At 36.5% G+C, this 27,149-nt stretch overlaps 1 protein-coding gene across 1 annotated transcript in view; it reads right to left on the reverse strand.

Moving 5' to 3' along the window:
- Positions 1-27,149, reverse strand: part of CUNH5orf42 (chromosome unknown C5orf42 homolog) — a 133,102-nt gene that overhangs the window by 98,628 nt on the left and 7,325 nt on the right. Inside the window, 11 exon segments of the mRNA XM_023515013.1 lie at positions 718-935; positions 4,060-4,199; positions 5,595-5,823; positions 9,487-9,660; positions 17,409-17,573; positions 20,779-20,859; positions 21,061-21,269; positions 21,917-22,686; positions 22,842-22,997; positions 23,161-23,410; positions 25,047-25,264. Coding sequence (XP_023370781.1) covers positions 718-935; positions 4,060-4,199; positions 5,595-5,823; positions 9,487-9,660; positions 17,409-17,573; positions 20,779-20,859; positions 21,061-21,269; positions 21,917-22,686; positions 22,842-22,997; positions 23,161-23,410; positions 25,047-25,264 — 2,610 coding nt within the window.

The raw sequence follows: 27,149 nt of genomic DNA on the forward strand, positions 1-27,149 counted from the left end.
AAAAAAAAAAAAAAAAAGACTGAAATAATGTATGACTTATAATGCTAACATTCATTATTTTGTTACTGTGAACAAATGCTACTTTTCAAAAGTCCAAATATTGAAAAATATCTCTTAATTTTCCAATATGATTATAATGAATTTAACATTTATTGAATAATTACTATGTGTCTCAGGTCCTGAGCTGGAAGCTTTTACAGGGTATCTCACTCTTAATAATAATACTATGAGAGATACTATCATCATCTGTATTTCACACATAAGTAAACTTAAACAGTTTAACACATTACTTAAGATTAAACAATTAGTAAATAGCAAGGCTGGTGCCCTGCTATATGTCTTCAGACTTTGCATTTTTAATGTGATGATTATTTTTTTTTCTTTTTGAGAGAGTCTTACTTTGTCACCCTCAATAGAGTGCTGTGGTAGCATAAAGCTTACAGCCTCTTAGGCTCAAGCGAGAGCTTCTCTTGCCTAGCCTCCTAAGTAGCTGGGATTGTAGGTGCCTGCCACAACACCCAGCTATTTTTTTTAGAGATAGGGTCTGGCTCTTGCTTGGGGGGTCTTGAACCTGTGAGCTCAGGCAATCCACTTGCCTCAACCTTCCAGAGTGCTGAGATTAGCCCGGCCTTGTGATGACTATTATTATGCTGATTATTTTAAAAACTGGACAAAATCAACTTTTAATTAATTAAGAAGATAACACACTAAGCTTACTTCACTAAGAACAGCTGGCTGGGGACAGAATAATGGAGGAGCTGGAAGGTACAAGCCGACCGGAACTAAGCCCCACAGTCTCTTACTGAAGTCCTTAGCAGAGTCTATCAGAAGCTGAAATGTGTCCGAAAGAATATCTGCATCAGCCATAACTGATGCTTTCAGTACTTCTTGCACTGAACCAAATAGCAAATTTGCATCTTCCTCTTCCATGGGATCTAGCAAATACAAAATTTGATAAAAGAGTTAAAAGTCATATTAAACTTTTTATCCTATTTTGTAGAATAAAATTTTAATCTAAAAAAGTTGACTGTCAGCAGGAAAATACTGGTTACCTACAAAACATCCAGACTTATGAACAGAAATTTATGAACTGTCCTGTTATTTAAAGATTACAGGGAATCAAAGCATGAAAGTTTTTTCCAGAATTAGATATTGTAGTAACAACTATATAATAAAAATATTCCTGGAATGTAGTTCTGAGTCAAAAAATAATAGTAATTGAAAAGATACTAATGTGAAAAAGAATGTCAAGAAAGACACCAAAATAATATCACTATATTATATAAAAGCAGAGAGTGTATTTTTTTCCCTTTTTAAAAAAAATAGTCCATGCTAATACTTTGTAATATGAAAGTTAATAGAAGTGACTTATAAAGTTAAGAAAATGAAAAATACAAAATATACATAAATATTCAGTTATATAAATATCTGTATATATGTGAACATGTCTCAGAAGGCAAAACACAAGGAGATGCAAGTGGTAGAAATGGAGACAGAGTGTCTCTCTATTCTGAAATATTTTAAGCATGCTGCATAGACTATGACGAACAGTCATTTACTGACTTCCTATCCTTGTCTGATATTAACATTTTTGCTATATTCAATTTAGGAAGCTACTGTCCAGAATTTGGTACAGATATATTGGAATTCCAATTAGACATCCATTGTCTTTCTGTTCTATATACAAGGCTTAGCCTCTCCTTCATATTTTTCAACTATTTTTAAAGATTTTATATATATATTTATCTTTATCTCTCTGTATTTTGTAGTCATATATAGCACAGATTAATCTTCTAGGTCACTAATTCATTCTTAACCTGGTCTAATAACTTTAAACATCTGTTGAGCTTTATGTTTTAAAATCAGATTTGTTGAGACATAATTTACATAAAATACAATTTACCCTTTTTAAAGTATACAGTTTGATAAATTTTAAGAAAATCCATATAGGCCTATTAGAACATTTTCATTACTCCAAAAAAGTTCTCTTACGTTCCTTTATTATCAATTCTTCCCCCCACCCCCACAAAGGTAACCACTGATCTGTTTCCTGCTTCTATAGTTTTATTTTTTATAGAACGCCACACTGATGGAACCATACAATACACAGTCTGTTTCTGACTCCTTTTGTTTAGCGTAATGGTCCCACAATTCCTCGATGTTACCATGCTATCAGTTTGTTCCTCTTTGTTGTTGCTCCATTTTACAGACATATTGCAATTTGTTTCTCCATTCACCAGTTGATGAATATTAGCCTATTTTTTGCTATTATAAAAAAGCAGCTATGAGCAGTCATGTATGGTTCTTGAGTGAACCTATGTTTTCGTTTCTTTTAGGTAATATTTAGGAGTGAATTCCTTTGAGATTTTTGTTTTTTTTCTTTTTTGAGATGTCTTACTCTATTGCCCAGGGTAGAGTGCCATGGTATCAGACTAGCTCACAGCACCCACAAATGCCTGGATTCAAGTGATTCTCTTGCCTCAGCCTTTCAAGTACTTGCCTGATGAATTTTTCTGTTTTTAGTAGAGACAGGGTCTCAGTCTTACTCAGGCTAGTCTCAAATTCTTGAGCTCAAGGGATCCTCCCACTTTAGCCTCCCATAATGCCAGAATTACAGTCATGGCCGCCTTTGAGGTTTTTTTTTGAGACAGAGCCTCAAGCTGTCCCCCTGGGTAGAGTGCTATGGCATCACAGCTCACAGCAACCTCCAACTCCTGGGTTCAAGCGAGTCTCCTGCCTCTGCTTCCCAAGTAGCTGGGACCATAGGCACCCGCCACAACGCCTGGCTATTTTTTGGTTGCAGCCGTCACTGTTGTTTTGGCAGGCCTGGGCTGAATTCGAACCCACCACCTTAGGTGTATGTGGCTGGCGCCTTAGCCACTTGAGCCACAGGTGCCGAGCCCCACCTTTGAGTTTTTATTTGCTCTTTGTTTCTTAACTCTGTGGCAGAGTTTTCAGAAAACAATGTAATGTCAGAACTTCAAAGTTCAGATTTGGTATTTTTTTAGTCCCTTTCTTAAAATTTAACTTTCATATAATAACATTATCTCTTCATCAATTAAAAAAAACTGCACAGAAAAATTTCAAAGAAAAGCTTATACTTAGATTCCAAGTATTATGAGTTCTCTCAAGAAAAAGTAATAATTTTAGGAATCTAGAGCTATTAGTCTCACTTCTTAATGCCATAAACACTAAAGGAAACAAAAGGGCCCCACAGTTGTCCTGGTTTTACCATTCAGTATACAATTTTAAATAACTGATTAAATTAAATTTTGTTTAAATTTCTTTATCTGCAAAACATAAAACTTTTATAGGATTCCTAGGTAAAAGAATATAATACATTTAATATTACATTATTTTTAATTTTTTAATACTAACTTTGAAGTTTTCAAGTAAAAAAAAAATCCATGATTTATGAACAATGTAAGAGTTGAACTAAACACTTATAAGTACCCTTCTAGGTTTGAGATTCTATAAATTTATGGCTGCAAAAGAAAATTACCCAAATAAGGCAAAATATGATTAGCATAAAATTAGGTATAGAAAATCATAAAATCACTTAGTTACTAATATCTGTCTTTTGAGCTGATTATCAATCCTGAATGTTCCCATGATTCATTACAAAATACCATACTTTTATTTGTGACAAGTTTATTTCAAAGTGTTAATACATTTGTTGATATTTATAAGCTTTTTTTTTTTTTTTTTTTTTTGAGATAGAGCCTCAAGCTATCCCCCTGGGTAGAGTGCCATGGCATCATGCTCACAGCAACCTCCAACTTTTGGGCTCAAGCGAGTCTCCTGCCTCAGCCTCCCAAGTGGCTAGGACTACGGGTGCCCGCCACAACGCCTGGCCATTTTTTTTTTTTTTTGGTTGCAGCCATCATTGTTGTTTGGCAGGCCCGGGCTGGGGATTCGAACCCGCCACCTTAGGTGTATGTGGCTGGCGCCTTAGCTGCTTGAGCCACAGGTGCCGAGCCGATATTTATAAGCTTTTAAAAATATTATTAAGTTTATATTAACCTGATATATGTGTCAAATGTTATATAGATAACATACCTGTAAATTGTTTATATTTAGAGCCCATTTCATTTTTTGCTTCTAAAGAAGCTGGCTGACCTAAAAAACACTGTAGTTTTTCCTGGAAAATCTGTGCTGGAGTTACAGTTAATGGTAGATGAAGACCTTTTTTCTTGGACCTGAAATGATATAAAAATTAAAAAAATGAATCTAAATCTTTGAAAGCTGGAAAAAATTCACACATCAAGAATTAAACATAAAATTTTAAGAAACAGAATTCACTTTTTAAAATTATTCTATATTTTAGGAAAATATTGAAGCAAATACTATTTTAAGTGGGCCTCCACAATTATGATCCTAATATATTTCCCCACTCTTATTTCCAACTGTTACCATAAATATGTACTCTGTCCAAATGGAAACAAACTTGTGTTTTACCAAATTCCTCAGTAAAACATGCTTGGAGTGTTTTCTCTTCCTACAGCTACTCAATTTAAGACTGCCAATTTGTTAATGCCCATCTCAATGGTATCGTCTACATAAAGTATTTCCTGTCTTTCTCCCACTTGAAATTATCACTCTCCCCAATGAACCACTGGTACTTTTCTTACTATACTATGTAGGTTACAATAATATTTTGTCCTATTTTCTTACTGTTTTTTCTTTTAAGAGACAACATCTCACTCTGTGACCTAGGCCAGAGTGTAGTGGCATGATCTTAGAGATCTTAGCTCACTATAGCCTCAAACTCTTGAGCTCAAGCAATTTTCCCACCATATCCTCCCAAGTAGTTAGTAGTGAGGACTACAGGTATACGCCACTATGCTCAGCTAATTTATTTTTATTTTATTTTTTATTTTTTTGTAGAGAAAAGGTCTTGCTATACTGCCCAGGTTCATCTTGAACTACTGGTCCCAAGTGATCCTCCCACCTCTAACCTCCCAAACCACTGGGATTACAGACATTAGCCACCATGCCTTGCCTATTTTCTCTATTAAAGTATAGAAACTATGTGTCATTGAAGTTTATATCACCAAAATACCTTGCACAGAGTTTGTAACACAGCAGTTAACAAATAAATCTATGTTGAATTATTGTAATGAAAAATATAGAAAAGACAACAATGCCACAAAATTTAGAAAAGTTAAACTCAGAGATTAATTAGTTTAAAATGCAAATCGTATCTGGATAAACTCTCCCATTGACTATAAGCCCTTTAAGGGCATTACTAACAGATTCATGTGCTAAATAAACATTTTAACACAAATAAATAAGCCATTGAACTGCCCAACACAGTAACCACTAACCACCTGTGGCTACTGAAACTCAAATTTATTAAAATTAAATTGAAAATTCAATTCCTTGGTCTCACTGGCCACATTTCACTAGTTACTTACGGTTATTGGCACATATTGGGCAACACATAAACATTTCTATCACTGAAGAAGGCTCTAGCACATAATACTAAACTAATGCTTCCATATAATATATAAACACCAGCAGTAATAAGAGAAATAGAAAATACTTTAGATGGTACTATCACACTATATCTTAAGTTTGATAAGAATACAAACCTTACATAATTGCTATCATGTTTACAGAACAGCTGGAATGCCACACCAATTGAAACGGATGTCTTCCAGTCTCCAAGTTTATGGGCCAACCATACAGCCTCTGGAACCAGGCCGCCAATAAGTAATAATTCAAGTGCATATTCAACTGTCCACACATTAGACAGATTCTGATCTCTAACAACACTGGCCACCTTAGAGTGCTGCAGAGGAATTAGTCTAAGGGAATGATCTGACAATAAATGAAAGGAAATGGATATAGTTACATATATTCAAAACTCATGCTTCCTTACATAGGCATATTTATTCCTTCAATTACTATTTTCTACACAAAACCACAAGGAAGATACATACAACATGGGCTAAAGTAATACTAAACATGCTCTAGAACAGTTTTTTAACACTGAAGAATGTGCCTCATTAGTGGGTCATGAAACAAATGCCTGGTTCTTTAAAAAATGAAAGAGAACAGAGGAAAAAAAGAACAGAAAGTACCAGAGTGAATGATACAAAATAAAGGTAAATACTGTTAAATGAAAAATTTGTGTCAGATAACATGCACATACATATAAAAACATTTATATAATCTGGGTCACAATGTACAGTTTATTACTGCAGGTTGCTTGGATATATATGCCTGTATCTTGTACTAGATTATTTCATTTGGAAAGCACAGGCTAAATTTTACCTGAATTTGCACTATCCATAAAGTCATATAATAAAAAACTAATTTGAGGTAATACTCAAGCATATTAAGTGTTCAATACATTAGTATTCATTAGAAAGTAGAAAAGTGTAATTTTCACTAATCCTAACTAAATGACAAGATTCCAGTATGGCCTGAAATTTAATGCAAAACAGTAATATCCTTCCTTTTATACCTTTCCCTAAATTGAAATAACTTGATAAAGTACCTTGAAAATATGATAGAAATGTTGTTTTAAAAATCTATGTTGGCCAAGGCAGGTAGATTGCCTGAGCTCATGGGTTCGAGACTAGGCTGAGCAAGAGCAAGACCCCCATCTCTAAAAATAGCCAGGTATTGATTGTGGCAGGCACCTGTAGTCCCAGCTACTCTGGAGGCTAAGGCAAGAGAATCTCTTGAGCCCAAGAATACGAGGTTATTGTGAGCTATGATGCCAGAGCACTCTACTATGGGCAATAAGTGAGGACTGTGCCACCACCCCCCCAAAAAAAAAAATGTACATTGGCCAGGTGCAGCAGCTCATGCCTATAATTCTAGCATTCTGGGACGCCAAGACAGGTGGATGGCTTGAGCTCTGGAGTTGGAGACCTGAGCAAGAATGAGACCCCATCTCTACAAATAAGGGACTAGTTGGGTTTCGTGGTGGGTGCCTAGTTTCAACTACTTAGGAGCCTGAGGCAAGAGGATCATTTTAGCCCAAGAGTTTGAAATTGCTGTGAGCTATGATGCCATAGTACTCTACTCAGGGCAACAGAGTGGGACTTTGCCTCAAAAAAAAATCTGGCTCAGCGCTCGTAGCTCAATTGTTAGGGGACCAGCAACATGCACTGGGGTTGGTGGGTTCGAACCTGGCCAAGGCCTGCTGAACAATGACAACTGCAACAAAAAAATAGCTGGGTATTGTGGTGGGCACCTGTAGTCTCAGCTACTTGGGAGGCTGAGGCAAGAGAATTAGCTTAAGCCCAAGAGTTTGAGGTTGCTATGAGCTGTGATACCATAGCACTCTACTGAGGGCAGCACAGTGAGACTCTGTCTCAAAAAAAAAAAAAAGGCTCAGAGCCTGTGGCTCAAGTGGCTAAGGTGCCAGCCACATACACCTAAGGTGGTGGGTTCAAATCCATCCTGGACCCGCCAAACAACAATGACAGCTGCAACCAAAAAATAGCCGGGCATTGTGGCGGGCGCCTGTGGTCCCAGCTACTTGGGAGGCGGAGGCAGGAAACTCGCTTGAGCCCAGGAGTTGGAGGTTGCTGTGAGCTGTGAAGCCACAGCACTCTACCCAGGGGGACAGCTTGTGGCTCTGTCTCAAAAAAAAAAAAAAAAATGTGAGTCTTAGAAGAAATCGTTAGATCAGAGAAAGGAGCAGACTATGTTCAGAGAGAAAAGGCAGGGAGGGGCAGTTGCATCTAAAGTACAATTAAGTATAACAGGACATGGTGGAAGGAGACAGGGAAGCTGTCTAGATCCTGGAAGAAAGTTGAGGCACCTGTTTCTCCCAGAACCACCTTCGCTTTTTTCAGAAAAGGAACCCTAGAGAATTTCTCTTCTGATTATACCTCATGCACATAGTGTTCTGGAGACCTAGAACTTCCTGAAGACCCCCATGCAAGACCAGAGAACACTGCAGAGGAAGCAGCCCAGCTGGGGAGATAGTCCACCACTCCTACCCACATCCTCAATTACAGAACAAGAGGCTGAACACATAGTTCGAAATTCATAGTTGTATGATTGATTACATTTGCTGGCCACTTGTTGCTACCTCCATTAAACTTCTAATTACATTATAACTTGTATTACTCTAGCCTACCTGTGCCTTGTACATAAGTATCAGTTCATGTCATCTTTTTATCTTAAAGGCCTCCAATAACTTCCCATTATACTTAAAATAAAATTCAGATTCCTTACCATGGCTTACATTATCTGTCTCCTTTTCTGACTGCATCTCAAGTTGCTCTTTGCCTCATCCCCTAATTTACAGACATACCAGTCTTAGTTTCTCAAGCATATCAAGCTCATTATTGCCCTGGAGCTTCTGCATTAGCTCAGTTTAGAATGCTCTGTGCCCTGATGTATAACAAGACTAGCTCTTTTTTGTTATTAAGAGTTCAACCTAAATTTCACTCTTCAGAGAGTTCCTCCTGGAATTCCCAATCTAAAAAAGCCACTCAGTCACACTGCATTTCTTTATTTTAATTCCCTCCATAACAATTAATTATCACCATTTGATATATTTTACTTTTGTATTCATTTGTTTGTCTGTCTCAACCTATCAGATGTAAACACCATAAAGAATAAGTTCTTTATCTGTTTTGTTCATGGCAGTTAGAATAAGTAAGTCCATTTCAGATGTCAAAAAACAAAACAACAAATGTTTTCATACTATCAATTTCACATGATGCAACGTAACACCTAGAGCACTGATTGGCATGTAGCAGGAACTAAATAAAAATTGGTAGAACATTGTTGAGTGTGGTACTGCATGCTTGTATACCCAGCTACTTGGGAGGCTGAGGTGAGAGGATCATTTCAGCCAGGAGATCAAGTCCAACCTAGGAAACACAGTGAGACACTATCTCAAAAAAAAAAAAAAAAAAAAATTAGAATGTCATAGAAATGTGAACATGTTTGTCTCCATGAAGGCATGGCAGTTATCTAGCATAGGATTAGGTGTCTTTTGACCATATTAGTGAAATTATTAAATTTTAAAGTAAATGGTCCAAGTAAAATTATAAAAGTAAATTGTCTAAATAAAATTAAATTCTAAATTAGCAGACTCAAAATTTGTTAAATTTCCACATGTTTAAATAAATGAATGTGGCAGCTCTTTTACATTATAAATGGAAGCTTTAGGTTGGTCAAAGTACAGTGGTGTTTACAACTAACTGATCATAACCAGTTACACATTTTGTTCTTTCTACTGGAATAGCCAACAGAAAAAAATTTTAGCAATCTTTATAAATATCAATTTGCCAAAATTTTTTAATAAAAAATTCCTTATTTAATAAAAACAAATCTAAGCAATTATCTCTTTCAGATTCTATTCCTTTGGAAATAGTCACTGAGCATCTCCTATCTGTCAGGTACTATGCTAAAACAGTACCATCTCCATGCAATAATGATTTCTATATGATTTTAAATATTTTATTATATACAAAGAGAAATGAAAAAATGACCTGTCTACCATATTACCTGTTTTAACATGAAGTGGAGGAAGAACATTCACATTGTGAGGTGGCAAAATGTAAAGCTGTTGATTGGTGAAATAGGCGGCCATGAAGCGAGCCATGGACTGCACGACTCTCAACGCTGCCTCGAGTTGAGCATCTCTAGTCAGCCCACGCTCACAGTGAGACATCTCCAGAACTGCAGAGTACAGCAGATGACCAAAAGAGAATCAGATTAAACTATCAAAAAGTAGTATTAAGTTCCCAACATTATGCAAGAAGAAAACTATAATTAACATTTTCTTCTGAGTATCAATGTCCTATACAAGCAAAGTTATAATAGGTATTCATACCTCTTGAAGACAACAAGAACAAAAGCAACTACCATTGACCTTTAAAAAGTACAGGTTTGGCTCGGTGCCGCAGCTCAGTGGTTAGGGCGCAGGCCACATACATCAGGGCTGGCTGGTGAGTTTGAATCTAGCCTGGTCCTGCTAAACAACGATGACAACTACAACAAAAAAAAAATAGCTGGGCATTGTGGCAGGCTACTTGGGAGGCTGAGGCAAGAGAATCGCTTAAGCCCAAGAGCTGGAGGTTGCTGTGAGTTGTGAGGCCACAGCACTCTACCGAGGGCAACATAGTGAAACTCTGTCTCAAAAACAAAACAAAACAAAACAAAAACTGAACTGCACTGATCCACTTTTATGCAAATTTTTTTCAATAAATATACTGTAAATATTTTGGGGGATTTTCAATAATTTGAAAAAACTTACAAACTACAGAAACTATAGAAATACAAAAATATTAAGAAAAAGGCATGTTGTTAATGCATAAAACAAATGTAGGTATTAGTCTACATTTTATCATGTATTATCATTACCATAAAATACACACATTAAAAAGTCAAAATTTATCAAAATTTACGCACACAAACAGACTGTACATGGTGCCATTTGCAGTCCAAGAGTAATGTAAGCAAACACAAAGATGTAGCATTAAATTAAAACTACATAAAATGAATTGTAGTACATACTATACTATTATAATAATTTGTATCTATCTCCTATTGCTATTGAATTAAGCTCAAAAGTTGTGAGTACCTGCTTGAAATGCCATATAAGGCTAGAAGCACAGTGGCTCACACCTACAATCCCAGCACTTTAGGAGGCCAAGGTGAGAAGATTGCTTGAAGCCAGGAGTTGTAGACCAGCCTGAGCAATAGTGGGAGACCCTATCTCTACAAAACATAGAAAACTCAGCTAGGCATGGTAGCCCATGCCTCAGTCCCAGCTACTCAGGAGGCTGAGGAAGAAAGATGGTCTAAGCCTAAGAGTCAGAGGTTGCAATGAACTATGATGATGCCACTCTAGACCCAGCAATAGAGTGCAACTCTATCAACAACAAAACATGCCATGTGATGCTAATCTTCTCCATATGAACAGTCTATCTCTTTCGTAAATATGTGTATTACAATAAAAAGTGATCTCCCGTGGTTCCCACATACTTTTCATTATGTGTATTACAATACCATAAACCTTGAGTAACATCATGGGACCTGTACAAAGTGCTGATAGTGGGCTGGGCGTGGTAGCTCATGTCTGCAACGTTCACTCTCTGGGAGGCTGAAGAGGATGAATTGCTTGAGCTCAGGAGTTCCAGAGCAGCCTGAATAAGAACAAGACCCTGTCTCTACTAAAAATAGAAAAACTAGCCAGGCATGGTGGTACACACCTATAGTTCCAGCTACTTGGGAGGCTAAGGCAGTAAGATCACTTGAGCCCAAGAGTTTGAGGTTGCTGTGAGCTATGATGATGCCACAGCACTCTACTCAGGGCAATGAAATGAAACTGACTCAAAAAAAAAAAAGTGCCAATAGTGATCTTGGGAGTAATCCCAAGAAGCAGAGAAAAGATGTTACAAGAAAAATCTGAGTTGTTTGGTATGTACTATATAGATTGAGGTCTGCAGCTACAATTGCCTGCTATTTCAGATGGGGGATTCATCTTATAAACAGACAATATAAACTTACAGTATCAATAAACACTGTAAGTACTGTAAATGTACTTTCTCTTTCTTATGATTTTATTTGTTTTAGTTTTAGTTTTATTTTGTTTTGAGACAGAGCCTCAAGCTGCCACCCAGGGTAGAGTGCCATAGCGTGACAGCTCACAGCAACCTCCAACTCCTGGGTTCAAGTGATTCTCCTGCCTCTGCCTCCCAAGTAGTTGGGACTACAAGCGCCCACCACAATGCCCAGCTATTATTTGGTTGTAGCCGTCATTATTGCCTGGGCTGGATTCGAACCCGCCAGCTCAGGTGTATGTGGCTGGCACCTTAGCAGCTTGAGCCACGGGCACTGAGCCTGTTTTTGTTTTTGTTTTGAGACTGACTCTCACTCCGTAGCCCTGTGTAGCATTTTATTTTCCCTATCTTACTTTAAGAATATAATATATAGTACATATACAAAAATATGCCTGAACCTACTGTTTATGTTATTGAGAAGGCTTCCCGTCAAAAGTAGGCTGTTGGCTGGGCGCAGTGGCTCATAGCTGTATCCTTGTACTCTGGGAGGCCAAGGTGGGTGGATTGCTTGAGCTCACAAGTTTGAGACCAGCCTAAGCAAAAGCAAGACCCCATCTGTACTAAAAATAGAAAAACTGAGGCAAGAGGACCAAGAGTTGGAGGTTGCTGTGAGCTATGACGCCATGGCACTCTGCTCAGGGCAACAGCTTGAGACTTTGTCTCAAAAGAAAAAAAAGTAGGCCATTATTTGGGGGAAGTCAAAAGTTAGACGTGAATTTTCATCTGTATAGGATTGACACTTCCAACTCCTGCATTGTTCAAGGGTCAACTATAGTTCATAATTACGAGCACATACACACACTTAGGAACTGTTTATAACTTTGACAGATTTATTTTTAAAATGGAGATGTTAATACAAAACAATCCAGCCATGATGGCCTTACAAGCTTAGTGTTTCGTTAGTTGTTTTCCCTTTTCCTTCCATTTTCATGTTTTTTAAAGAAAGACGTAGGACACACTACAAAAATAATAAAAAAAAACACCAAAATGGAGATTCATAATGCTGAGAATTAGAACTGAGCGTTCTAATATACCTGCATTAGCAATAAGTGGCTCTCTAACAGGAGTCCTCAAACTTTTTAAACAGGGAGCCAGTTCACTGTCCCTCAGACCGTTGGAGGGCCAGACTGCGGGCCCTGGGACGAGTCAGATGCTAAACAGGACAGACAGCCACGGCAGAAACACCCAGCAGGCCGGATAAATGTCCTCAATGGGCTGTAGTTTGAGGACGCCTGCTCTAGCATAAGATTCTTTGGGGATGAAGTGGCAAAAAGAATTTGTAGGTTGAAGAGAGACAGCTAAGATAAATAATACTGTTAACATTAATTTTTATGAAATTTATGGCCTAACAACAGAAAATTTTGGAATTATGTTCTACATATGTATGGACCATTTCTACTTTGTTCACTGTATAACTCTTACTCAGCACCTAGCAACTTTCCTCTCATATGTGGGTACTAGAAGGGTCTTGTTAATAAATGTCTGTTGGGTTATTTTTTGATAAAAGGTACATTAAGAAAATCTCATTAGCTTTCAAATAGTAGTCTTCTTTTGGTCACTATTATGTTTAGAAAAATAATACTATTTCTTCACATTCAAGTTAAAAATATGTGGGTAAGAATTTTTTTCTCCTGGGTAGAACTTACCGTAGGAATTACACAAAAGCAAGATTTCAACTAAGTTTTATCATGTAAAATTTATTATGCAAAATTCAGTTACACCTTAAAATAAGAAACAACCTGATTATAAAAGTTATTATCGCAGAGTAAAGCTGTTATCAACTTAGAGGTAAAGAAAAATTTTGAAAGGATAATTCTATATGGGATACAGTAATAATGTTAACAATAACAACTATTTTTATTATGAAATAAAAATTAGATTGTAACTATGATTTAATAAAGTAGGTATACATTAAGAGAATTAACAGCAGGCCTGACTGCTTGAAACAACTGCTTATAAGGTTGACCTTGGCTGGCAGCTGGGAACAGGCATTTTGGGAAAATTTCTACCACCCTAACCGATAAGAGTGGCTTGACAAGCCTGAATTGTTTGTATAAACGATGTGGTTTATGTCCAACATCTGTTTTCACTATGAGAGTGTAGAATTTTGGTATATGCTAGGTAAAATGAGTTTATATGACTGGGCTCCAATTATAAAGCCTAAGCACTGAGGTTCTAATGAGTTTCTCTAGTGGCCAATATCTCACATATGTTGTCATAACTCATCACTGGGGAAATTAGGGACATCCACTGTAACTCCACTGGGATAGAATCGATGGACACTTGTATCTGGTTTTCTCCAGACTTTACCTAAAGCACCTTTTCCTTCTGCTGATTTTGCTCTCTACCCTTTCACTGTGATAAGTCATAGCTATGAATATGTCTGTATGCTAAGTCCTATAAGTCCTTCTATTGTATCATAAAACTTGAGTGGTAGTCTTGGGAACCACAACCCAGTAAGTATATGTATAGTATATTATTAATAATCATCATTAAAAATTAAAACAAATGAATTGCTATAGGTTCAACTATCTTTGTTTTTGTTTTTTTTTTTTTTGAGATAGTCTCCCTTTGTCACCTTGGGTAGAGTGCAGTGGCACCATAGCTCACTGCAACCTCAAACTCTTGGGCTCAAATGATCCTCTTGCCTCAGCCTCCCGAGTAGATGGGATTACATGTGCCCACCATAATGCCTGGCTAAGGTTCAACTTATATTGAAAGTTAAATCACATGGCTCGGTGCCTGTGGCTCAAGCGGCTAAGGCGCCAGTCACATACACCAGAGCCGGCAGGTTCGAATCCAGCCCAGGCCCACCAAACAACAATGACGGCTGCAACCAAAAAATAGCCAGGTGTTGTGGTGGGCGCCTGTAGTCCCAGCTACTTGGGAGGTGGAGGCAGGAAAATCGCTTGAGCCCAGGACTTACAGGTTGCTGTGAATGCCACGGCACTCTACACAGGGCAACAGCTTCAGGCTCTGTCTTGAAAAAAAAAAAAAAAGTTAAATCACATAAAGACAGTATTTGTTAAAAAAAAAAAAATGAAGACTATCCAGTAATTTATTTATTTATTTATTTTTGAGACAGAATCTCACTATGTCATCCTTGGTAGAGTGCTGTGGCATCACCATTCACAGCAACCTCAAACTCTTGGGCTTAAGAGATTCTCTTGCCTTAGCCTCCTAGTAGCTGGGACTACAGGCACCTGCCACAACAATCGGCTATTTTTATTATTGTCATTGTTATTTTAGCAGCCCCTGGCCAGGTTCAAACCCACCAGCCCTGGTACATGTGGCTGGTACCTTAACCACTGAGCTACAGGCACCAAGCCAACTATCCAGTAATTTAAAAAGTCATATGGGACCAGGCACAGTGGCTCATGCCTATAATCCCAGAACACTGGGAGGCTAAGGTGGGAGATTTCTTGAGCTCTGAAGTTTGAGACAAGCCTGAGCAAGAGTGAGACCTCCATCTCTAAAAATAGCCAGGCATATGTAACAAAGCAGCTTCCTCTCTGTGATCTATTGAAAGTCAGCCCTCAACACAGAGTTTGTTAAAAAAAAAGAAAAAACTATAGCCAAGTGTAAAAATCCTTCATTCATACAGAGCTCATGGACCTTTCTGAAAGGCAATTTGACAACATGTATCAAAAGTGTTAAGCCATGGGTAGTCTCATCCAGTAACCTTATTTCTAAGAATTTATCCTAAAGAAATTATTAGTAAAATGCTCAGAAATATTTATGTACATTGAAGCATTATTTAAAATAGTAAATATGTAGCAAAAACCTACAATGTATAATAATTGGGAAAAGGCTCAATATATTTTTGTAAAAAATATTTGTTGAGGCGTCCATAGTTCAATGGTTAGAGCGCTGGCCCTGTGCACCAGGAGTGGTGGGTTTGAACCTGGCCCAGGCCTGCTAAACAAACAAACAAACAAACAAACAAATATATATATATATATATATACATATACATACATATATTTATTTATTTATTGGCATTGGAAAATATTCATCATCATAACATAATAACACTTGGGTCATTATGAAAGTTTTGGGATACACAAAAATTAAAAAAATGTAAAATCCACACAGATAGAAATAAATGAAGTCCTCCCAGCAACAACAGGCTGAGTAAGTTGAAACTTGCACAGTCAGAAAGGACACTATTGACTATTTCTTAGAAATGAAATAATGGACCATAACACAGTCTGTCTCAAAAACTTTTGTAGTGACCTATGTATTAACTTTTAAAAGGATGCAAAATAGGGCTAGCACAGTGATGGCACTGGGACGCTGAGGTGGGTGGATCCTTGAGCTCAAGAGTTTAAAGTTGCTGTGAACTATGACACCACAGCATTCAACCTCAGGGAGACAGAGTAAGAAGACTGTCTCAAAAAACAAAAAAAAATTTGCAAAATAGAATTTACAGCTTTGATAATACACATATACATATACACACACACGTGTCAAAAGGCTATAGGCAAAAAAGTAAACTTATAAGTGATTTTATTTTCTTTATACTTTTCCATATTTTCCAAATTGTCTAACAAGAACATGTATTACTTTCATAATAAACACAAAAATTTTAAAGAAGATAAAAATCAGAGTAAGAAATCTATACATTGTGGCTGAAACAATAAATGAACTAGGTATGAATTCCATTTAGGAAGTTCTGATTTGTTCGGCCTTTTAGACACATTCACATGTATAATATATACCTAATAGTCTACCACTCAAAGAAAACATGTGTTCATTCATATATATCTTTCCCTCTAGTTATTGCTTAATTTAAAAATACTTCTTCAAGGCCAAGCACGGTGGCTCACACAATCTTAGCATTCTGGGAGGCCAAGGCAGGTGGAGTGCTTGAGCTTAGGAGTTCTAGACCAGTCTGCCTGTCTCTACTAAAAATAGAAAAAGTAGCCAAGTGTCATAGTGGGTACCTGTAGTCCCAGCTACTGGGAAGGTTGAGGCAAGAGGATTGCCTGAGCCCAAGAGACTGATGTTGCTGTAAATGATAATGATGCCATGGCACTCTACCAAGGGTGACAAAGTAAGACTTTCTCTCAAAAAAACAAAAAAACAAAAAAACAAAAACAAACAAACAAAAAAACCTCTTTGAAAAGGCACTCCACATACTCTGCAATTTCTTAAACAGATTTAAAAAGACTCAGAATCCCTCAGAAAATGATTTCCATGGTATTACTAAACCACTTATGCAACAACTAAATAAAATATAAATACAGTAACGAAAAATACTTGGGGCTTAAATACTTGGGGCTCGGTGCTTATAGCTCAGCGGCTAGGGCAGCAGGCCACATACACTGGGGCTGGCATGTTCAAACCTGGCCTGGAGCCTGCCAAACAACAATGACAACTACAACGACAACCAAAAAAAAATAGCCAGGTGTTGTTCCAGGCACCGTAGTCCCAGCTACTTGAGCAGTTGAGGCAAGAAAATCACTTAAGCACAAGAGTTTGAGGTTGCTGTGAACTGTGATGCCACAACACTCTACCAAGGACGACTTAGTGAAACTGTGTCAAAAAAAAAACTTGGGTACTTGACAGTGTATTTAACAAATATGGCTATGAGAAAACATACTATCGGTTCAGCAGGTAAAGTGCTGTGCTGCTAAATCCTGAACATCCTGAGATAAAAAACCACTACCAAAAAAAACAAAAACAAAAACACCAACATGACTCTTGCTATTGAGAAACTGTCCAATATCCAACATATTAATATTATAACCTAGTCAGCAGAGAAGCTGAGCAACCAACTTTTATGTATAAGCAATTTCATGCTTAAACCTATAAATACAAATTACTAAGATTAAATAGGCTGAGCTTTAAAACACATACCTGAACAATCTTCATTTTCTTTCACAGGTAATTGGGACCATCTCAGTATTTCTCTTACCAGCTGATCACACAATCCTTGAGCATCATTTAAATTATAGCTATAGAGATAGCAGTATAAAAGAGAAAGATAATAGCGAATCTGATGAAAACATATTCTTCTTCCTCCTGAAATAAGAAAGAATTAAACTCATCTTAAAAGCATCTAAGCAAGAAAAGCTCTTCATTTACTGCTTAGTAGATAGAAGTGTGCATTTTGTGAAAATTCATCATGCTGTACATTCATGATATAAAACCTTTTCTGTATCTGTTTCCTATTATCAGTAAAAGATTTTTAAAACAAAGACCAGTAATATTTTGCTCTTTTTTGCTTTCTTTTATTTTTTTATTTCAGGTTAATGCAAGGGATTTATACCAGGTCACAATGTATGAATTTATTAGGTATAGTCCCTCTTATAGTTGTGTCCCAAATGTTTTTTTTTATTTTAAATTTTGAACAACTTTATTTCTTTCATCAGGCCCTAGAATAACTCAGATTTTACCCAAATTGAAATCCCATCATCTCAGCATTAAGCTCTAGTAATGAATTCTATCTCAAGTACATAAAATATGAAATAGAAGAAACATGCCACAAAACCCTGAAGGAACCATACATACATCAAACAGATGATCAAAAAGACTTCCTGAAGGAGAGGAAACAACTATTCAATAAGATAAGAGCCCTCTGAGTGGCGCCTGTGGCTCAGTGGGTAGGGCACAGGCCCCATATACCAAGGGTTGCAGGTTCGAACCTGGCCCCAGCCAGCCACAACAGCAATGACAACTGCAACAACAACAACAACAACAAAAAAGCTGGGCATTGTTGTGGGCATCTGTAGTCCCAGCTACTTGGGAGGCTGAGGCAAGAGAATCACTTAAGCCCAAGAGTTTGAGGTTGCTGTGAGCTATGATATCACAGCACTCTACCAAGGGCAACAAGTGAGACGCTGTAAAAAAAAAAAAAAAAAAGCCCCTGACAATTGCCTTTAAATATTTAAAGGGTCCTTTGACCAAAACTCTTATGCATTTTTCCTGAGTAAAAGAATTCCAATTTTATTTGGGGTTACAATGCTCTCAGATCACAATTTCTCATTAGACATAGTCGTGTGAAAATTTGATTAAATTCTGAACTAAGATAATATTGTATAGAACTTAAGTAGAAGAACTACTTAAAGGGAAGTAAACCAACTACTGTAGTCATTTTCTAGCCCTTCCTACTTTCCTCCGGTCTGTTGCCTTGAATATGGATGTGATGACTGGAGCTCCAGCAGCCATCTTAGCCCACTACCATGGCCTTAACATCAGAGGCAATGCACTAAGGATGGAATAGCAAAACCAAAGAAGCCTGGGTCCTTGATTATACTGTGAAAACACCAAATCAGCCCTGGACTGTTAATCTCTGGCTTCTTATTATAAGAGAAAGCCACTCCTTCTCTGTTGAAGTCACTACTACTTTCAGCCACGATTACAGAAGTCATTCCTAATGCCTACAACTAGAAATAGTATTAAATGGAATGTCCACAATGGAAATCATTATGAAAATTTTTCTTCATCCAGAACTTCCCATATCACTGAATGTCACTCTTCTTCATCCAGTTGAACAATACCAAAATCTGAGAATTACATTAGACTTCTTTCTTTGGATTTACTCCATCACATGTCCAGTTGATCAAACCTATTAATTATCTGTCTCCATTACTCTTCGCACTGCTTTGGTTCATCGCCTCCTCATCTAACTGATTTTCTTGCTTCTAGGTAAAACCAACATCCCTACACCATACTCTGCAATAGACTCTCCACAACTGTACGAAAGCAATCTTTCTTTCTTTTTTTTTTTTTTGAGACTCAGTCTCACTCTGTCACCCTAAGTAGAGTACCATGGTGACAGCTCATAGCAACCTCAAGCTCTTGGGCTCAAGTGATACCCTTGCCTCAGCCTCTTGAGTAGGTGGTAACCATAGATGTGTACCACTGTGCCTAGCTAGTTTTTCTGTTTTTAGTAAATACAAGTTCTCACTCTTGCTCAGGCTGGTCTGGAACTCCTGAGCGCAAGCACTCCACCCACCTTGGCCTCCCAGCATGCTAGGATTACAGGCATGAGCTACCACCACACATGGTCCTAAAGCAATCTTTCTAAATGGTCTATATAACATCATAGTATGTCTTAACTGATCCCACCGTCTTTGAAATAAAAAATCTTAATTCCCTGGCACTCCATATAAAACCCTCCTTCATCATCTGTTCTCCATCTGTCTTTCACCTTAGCTCACTCCCAGCATCCTGTCACCAATATTACAATATTACATAATCTAGTCCTTCTGAACTACTTACAGTTTTCCAAACTGCCAAGGTTTCACAGGCCTTTTTGTTTTTGGAATGCTTATCCATTCCTACTACCTTAATCGGCCAATTTCTACTCAACTTTAAACGTGAACCCCTCCAGCTTTTCCCCAGACTGATGCTTGCACTCTAGCCTCAGACTGTATTGAAATATTCTTTGGTGCTCCCTAAGCACCTACTATATACCATACAACATAATGAGCAAAGTCACTGTGGACAACTTGAGGGTGAAGTTGTTTTGGTTATCCCTAGTGCCTGGTACAGTGCTGGGCATATAGCAGGCACTTAATAAATATATGAATGAATGAAACATACAAAGTCACAGCTGTTAAAAAATAAATTTTGTAAAAGAGTATTTATTGACATCAGAAATACGACCAGCTGCAGTCGGAAGTGGCTTGAGGGTCAGTCCCTGACAGAACCTCTGTCATCTCAAGCACACTCTCAGCCATGTATCATAAAAGTTATCACCTATTTCTAAAATCTACACCCCTATATCCTTATCAAAAACTTCATGTAGCCCATACTTAATGTGACAATATGTTAAATTGACAGGAAGTTCTTAAGGTTAAATTATTTAAGAGTGAAAAGCTTCAACTCTTGTTTTTCAAAGTGTGTAAGAAGGTGGTAAAATACATATATGACTTATGGTTTCTCATTTAGATACTTGTAGTTCCTCTCATTATTTTATTTAGGACATAATCTCTTTTTCCCCCCATCAGTAATCAACCACAGATTTCGTGAATAACCAAAATCGGGACAGAAGGAGGCTTACCTACAGATCACTGAAAAGATTCTTACACTACAAATTTCCAAAACTAAGAATATTCTTAAATAAATATTTCTGACAGTCAAGTTTCCTAAAATATGTATTCTATTTAGGCATTAAGATACTATGAGTGCTCTGAAGTTTGAAATTATATTGGTAAGCTTTTAGCAAACTAAAATATGTTTCTTCCAATGTTGTGGCACATGTTACTTAACAGTCTCCCACCTTTCTCTTGGATTTCTTGTAGAGCTTTTTTCCACAGCTCAACAGACTTTTCATATGATCCCAATAGGTAATATTCTTCACCTAGAAAGTTTTTAACCAACAATTAGTCACAGTTAACTACATTACTTTATGAAAATTGATTTCCTTTGTTTTAAAATTCAGTGAATACAGTTTAGCTAGAAAGTATTTTGAAAAACAAATAACTGCAATAAACTAAAAAAATCAAACCTGGTTAACTGTATCATCTATTCTTAGAGTTAGAAAATGTTTTAAGATACTGACCATTGACAGACTTAAGTTCTAAGGTTCGGCTCAAGTGATCTCCAGCACTCTGTAAGTTAGCTTGTATGTGACATAACAAGGATTTGACAGTAGATGCTTCGTGTGTCATCTTTTCAGTTAACTCTCTGTTATCTTCAGAAACTCTGTGACTTAACTGTACTTGATACCACAAAGTTTTCTTATATAATACTCTCCAGAGAACAATCAATCTGTACATAGAATCAGATAATAAAAATGAAATTTCAGACTAATGATGAGTTTAGCCCCCTTCTTAGCCTATTTTTTCACCAATAACATGGATACAAAGTGACCGGGCCTAAAAATAGTACAAAGTCCAAAGATCAAAAGATGCATAATACATATAAAAAACATCATAAATCTTTTATGAACCTGTGGTCATTTTTAACTCAAAATCTTTAAACATCATGTTTGCCCAAGACTAAAAATGTATATTGTATAACATTTGGCATAAAGTTTAAAATTTAAATTTTTCTTTTTTTTTTAGGGACAAGGTCTTATTCGGTTGCCCAGACTGTAGTGTCGAACTTCTGGGTTCAAGCAACCCTCACACCTTAGCCTTCCAAGTAGCTGGGATTATAGATGTGCCCACCAAGCCCAGTTCTAGTTTTTTAATAACTAGAGTTATTAAATTGATAATGCTTAGCTTTAATGGATACAGGGTTTCTTTCTGGAATGATAAAAAATATTCTAGAATTAGTGCTAATAGTGTCAAAGCCTTACAAATACACTGAAAACCATTTAATTAAATACTTTAAAATAGCAAATTTTACCTCAATTTTTTAAAAAGTAAAAACTCTAAAATATTAATAGTACCCTAAAATTAAAGCAAGTTTACCTGTGTCCTGGCTGTTGCACAAGATTTATTACTGGAGGATGAATCTGGAAAGATGAATTCCAGGACCAATTTTCCTGAGAGCCACTGTCTTGAAACATTTGAAAAATAGGTACCACCAATGAATCTTTTTCTGCTGTTCTACTTTCTGCAGCTGAAGTTGCAACAACTTCAGGTTGAAGATTATATATACCATTTAAATTGTCAGCTATCATTTTGAGTAAATGAAAACAGGCTACAAGTTTCTCTGAAAATAACTGACCCTTTTGTTGCTGAATCAGCAAAAGCTTTATGGTATTTGAGGTTAGCTTTATCAAATGTCCTATATCTTGTTTGTATCTTATATCCCAATACTGGATTGATAAACACTGATGGAAAAGTTGAAAGACACAAAGTATCCATGCATTATTTCCTGAGCTCTTGTTTAAAATATGATCAAGTTTGGGAAAAGGACATTTTATAAATTGAAGAATGTAGAAAAAATGAGTGATACAAACTACTGTGTAATTTAACATTAAATTTTTTTCTGTCACATTTTTTGAAATTCCTATAGTCCATGCTGCAAGTAGATTTTTCTGGATGGAATGCAGTTCTATAACAGTTCTATCTGTCTCTTCAGTATCATCCTTTGCATGTATTGTATCAAACATAGAGGCAAATTCCAATCTTCCTTCCTTGACACAACTAAACAGTAGATCATTTTTTTGGTTCCAAAAAGGAAATAAACTGTATGGAAACTGCTTGCCTTCATTACTTTCTTCTGCTTCAAAATCCTAAAATATGAGGGAAAAAGTGATACTTAATGCCATTTAATGCCTTAAAATCACTTTGGTTTTCTTTTCCCTTTAACAAGAGAAAAATAAAAATGTTTCTAGGAATAAAATCAAAATGTATTGTCCAAAGTAAATACAACATGGCTTCTAAGTACCTGAAAATCAGCTGCTTTTTCATTTAACTTCACTGTTTCTTCTGCCTCCAAGAATTTGGGCACAGTACAATCAGCTAAACTTTCATGTCCTTGATGTTTTAACAGGCTAGACCTCAGGGAACTCAGCGATTGCAAGTTCAGCTCTTTGCTCTTTGGCTATAGAAGAAAAAAGATTTCCAAGAGCAAAATATTAACTGCAATCCAGTCGCAAGCAATTAAAAATTCTTTAGATAAATGTACACAATTCAAATCAGCATAGTTTTAAATTTGAAAAGAAAAAGAAAACAACATTGACCAATGATACAAAAAAGCACTGTACCTTAGACAATATTACACTTTGAAAAATTTTCTCAAGCCTCTGGGTTGAATCAAGTAGAAGTGATCTCATGAGTAATGATGGAGACAGTTTATCAAGAAACCGTAGGGTTGTGATCATGTATCCATCAGAAATAATGAGGTAGGGTAACCGTGAGTGTGCTTTTATGGAAAATCTCTGTCTCATAGGGTCACTATCAGAAGCTGATGAGTCTACTGAATTATTTGAATCCTGAAACATCAACTTCTGTGGTCTAATAAACAAACATCAAAATTCAAGAATTAGTAAGATCTTAATGGAAACAATTATACTTTTCCAAAGAAAAGTCAAACTAACAAAAGTTACAAATGATGAAAAAACAAGCAGATGAAACATATACAAAAATATTAAATGTGGCCAGGCACAGTGGCTCATCCCTATAATCTCAGCACTTGGGAGGCCAAGGTGGGCAGACTGCCTGAGCTCATGAGTTTGAAACCAGCTGGAGCAAGAGCAAGACCTCATCTATAAAATATAACCAGGCATTGTGCCATGTACTTGTAGTCCCAGGTACTCAGGAGGCTGAGGCAAGAGGATTGCTTGTGCCCAAGAGTTTGAGATTACTGTGAGCTATGATGCCATGACACTCTACCAAGAGCAACAAAGTGAGACTCTGTCTCAAAAATAAAGAAAATAATGCCTGACATGGATAAGTGTATAAGACATGATATTAAATCAAAAAAAGAAAATAGCAAACAGTATGTCATTTACCTTGTTTTAAAAAAGAAACTAATATTGCTATTATTAAGTAAATATTTTTTAAATTTGGAGGACAATACACCAAAATGTGAATAATTGTTATCTCTAAGATATAGAACTACAAGTCTTTCATTTTTTAAATTACTTAGTTGTATAGCATTTAATTTTCAAGCTTTTTAAAAAAACAATGAATATATATTATACTTTTGTAATCCGAAAAAAACAATCAATTTTGAAAGGCCCTACATTTAACTTTTAAAGGAGAATGGGAGAAAATCTAGTCAATTATGAAATAGACCGTAGAAGTATGAAAAAAATACTTTCACTGGAGGAAGTGACAAATTTTTTCACTAACATTATCTATTGATAAAAATTAAGCATCACTTTTTGCTAATCTTAATCAAGAACACGCCTCATCTCAGTTTCCTTTCCTTAAAGCAAAGAGAATGGATTACAATTTTCCTGTTTTGTAAATAGCTGTTTATGTTTCTAGCCATATATACATGTGATATAATAAACATCAATAATAAATGTTTATGAGCACTTTAAGCCAGAATGGATGATTTGTAATTATGAATTATCTTACTTTATTCCCTCAATCCTAAGAGACAATTGTTGTCACCCTGATTTCATAGTAAAATAGAGTAACTAGCCCAAAGTCATATGAGTATGAATCTTGATCTGACTCCAAAGCCAAATAGCTACTTAATCTCACAATTAAAAATTAAAATGTGGCCAAATTCTAAAGTCATCTATTTATTTTCAGCAATTTTTTCCCTTTTGGAAAAAACATAGATATGTCTATATGTCAAGTTAATTTTGAGTTACTAATTTGTCTAAGTGTCATTATTTTATAACAATAAAAACTATTATACTTTTATTAATTTTTATATCAAAGAAGGTAAATTTTTAGTGGTACTTAATATTTAAATAACTTATACTTACATAGTCACATTGTCAAATTTTCACCAGGATTAAGCCACAAAAAGAAATAGAAGAAAACTATAAATAAGAGACAGATATTGAGATGACAGACTTAAAGAAAGAATAAGACAATTTGAAAGATGAAATTATTTTTTAAAAATATACAGTAAACATAGTAACAAAAGAAAAATTTCCACAAACAAGTTAATATAATTCAAATGTCTCACCGATATGTTATCAGTGGATGAAGAGGAATAAATTCTGCTGGCCCAAATTCTATAGAGCAACCAAATGTAACTAATGTTAACAATTCACCTTGGCAGGTCAATAAAACCAGTGAACCACGTTTTAACATACAAGCCAAGAAAAGACTATCATGTGTCCAGCTGATATCAGCTACCCAGTAAGACCTAAAAAAAGAGACAGCATGTTTAGAAAGGACTCTCTATAATGTCTTTGACAATTTATAATGGCTTATATACCAAGCAAAGGTATGACAGTTTAAAAAATGAGGATAGAAGAATGGATAGTAGGCAACTACCACATACATTTAATTAATTTTACTTCCTAAAACCAAGGAGTTTCTTCATGAACATCTACTCCAACAATATTCCAATTAGAAATGAAGATTCATAAGCAACTACAAAATGAAAATACTGTACTTTTCTAAAGAATTGAGTTTTTAGTAACTCACATTTTAATTAGAATGAATTTTAATACTACTGGAGTTTACAACCAAGATCTACTAGATAGATTTTAAAGCCAGGCCTGTCTTCTCTGTAGCTGGCTAGAATCCCACTCCATAGCTGACTCTCCCTCTTCCCAAAGCTGTCACCATTATTAATGCTTAACTATTTGGTAATATTAATGTTTCATGAGAACAAAAAGTAGCTCCTCCTCATAAAAATGATGGACAATCTAAATCAAACACAGCACTGAATTAAGATCACTGACACTTTTAGAAAGGAACTTGTGGGGACGGAAAGAAAAGAAAGAGTTGCCTGAAAACTGGGGAAATTCAGAAAATGGCATGGATAAGTATTCAGAAATCAGTAGTTTGAAGAGGAAATCATTCTGCTCCATAGTCCCACATAGGTTCTGGTAGTAGCTAATGTGCCATACAAAATCACCATCTATGGGCCAGGAGCAGTGGCTCACTCCTGTAATCCTAGCAATGTGGGAGGCTGAAGTAGGTAGACCGCTTGAGCTCAGTAATTCGAGACCAGCCTGAGCCAGAGTGAGGTCCGGTCTCTAAAAAATAGCTGGGTGTTGTGGCAGGTGTATAATCCCAGCTACTAGGGAGGCTCAGGCAAGAGGATCACTTGAGACTCAAGGATTTGAGGTTGCTGTAAGCTACAATGCCATGGCACTCTACCAAGGACACAAAGTGAGACTCTGTCTCCAAAAAAAAAAAATTGCCATCTATGGCATATGCAGAGGATATCAACTTTGTTTAAAAGGATATAAATATCCCAGCCTCGCTGAGTAAACAGTGGTCTTTCTAATCTAGATTTCATCTTCTCCATTTAAGCCTAATAATTCTCTACTTACTCAAGATTAAATTCCTCCAAAGACAACAAAGAAATGAAAGAGAAAAAAAAATATGTACATGTATCTTCTACCCCTTACCAAATCTTACACAAAGCAACCTTCAAAAATTTTTTGTTTTTTTTTAGAGATAGAATCTCACTCTCCCACATAGGCTGAAGTTAAGTGGCCTGATCATAGTTCACTGTAACCTGGAACTCTGGGGCTTACTTGATTCTCCCACCTTAGGCTCTCTAGCACACTATAGGTACGTGTCACCATGCTTGGATAATTCATTTCTTTTTTGGTAGAGTTAGGGGTCTTACTGTGTTGCCCCTTAAACTCCTGGCCTTAAGTAATCCTCTGGCCTTGGCTTCCCAAAACCAATTGGAATTATAGATGTGAGCCACCACACACCCAGCAGCAACTTTTAGAATTTATCAAGCACAAAAACTGAAGTTGCATTTTCTATCTAAATGATACCTATTGAATAATTAGGACTTAAACTTGTTAGACTATTAGAAAATAGGCTCAGCACCTATAGCTCAAGTGGCTAAGGCACCAGCCACATACCCCTAAGGTGGCAGGTTCGAATCCAGCCCGAGCCCGCCAAAAACAACAATGACGGCTGCAATCAAAAAATAGCCGGGCGTTGTGGCAGGCGCCTGTGGTCCCAGTTACTTGGGAGGCTGAGGCAGGAGATTCACTTGAGCCCAGGAGTTGGAGGTTGTTGTGAGCTGGGATGCCATGGCACTCTAAGACTTTGTCTCAAAACAAAAAGAAAAAAAGAGAGAAAGAAAAGA

This window comes from Otolemur garnettii, unplaced genomic scaffold (assembly GCF_000181295.1).
Source record: "Otolemur garnettii isolate 467f Iridium unplaced genomic scaffold, OtoGar3 scaffold00063, whole genome shotgun sequence".
NCBI classification, from domain to species: domain Eukaryota; kingdom Metazoa; phylum Chordata; class Mammalia; order Primates; family Galagidae; genus Otolemur; species Otolemur garnettii.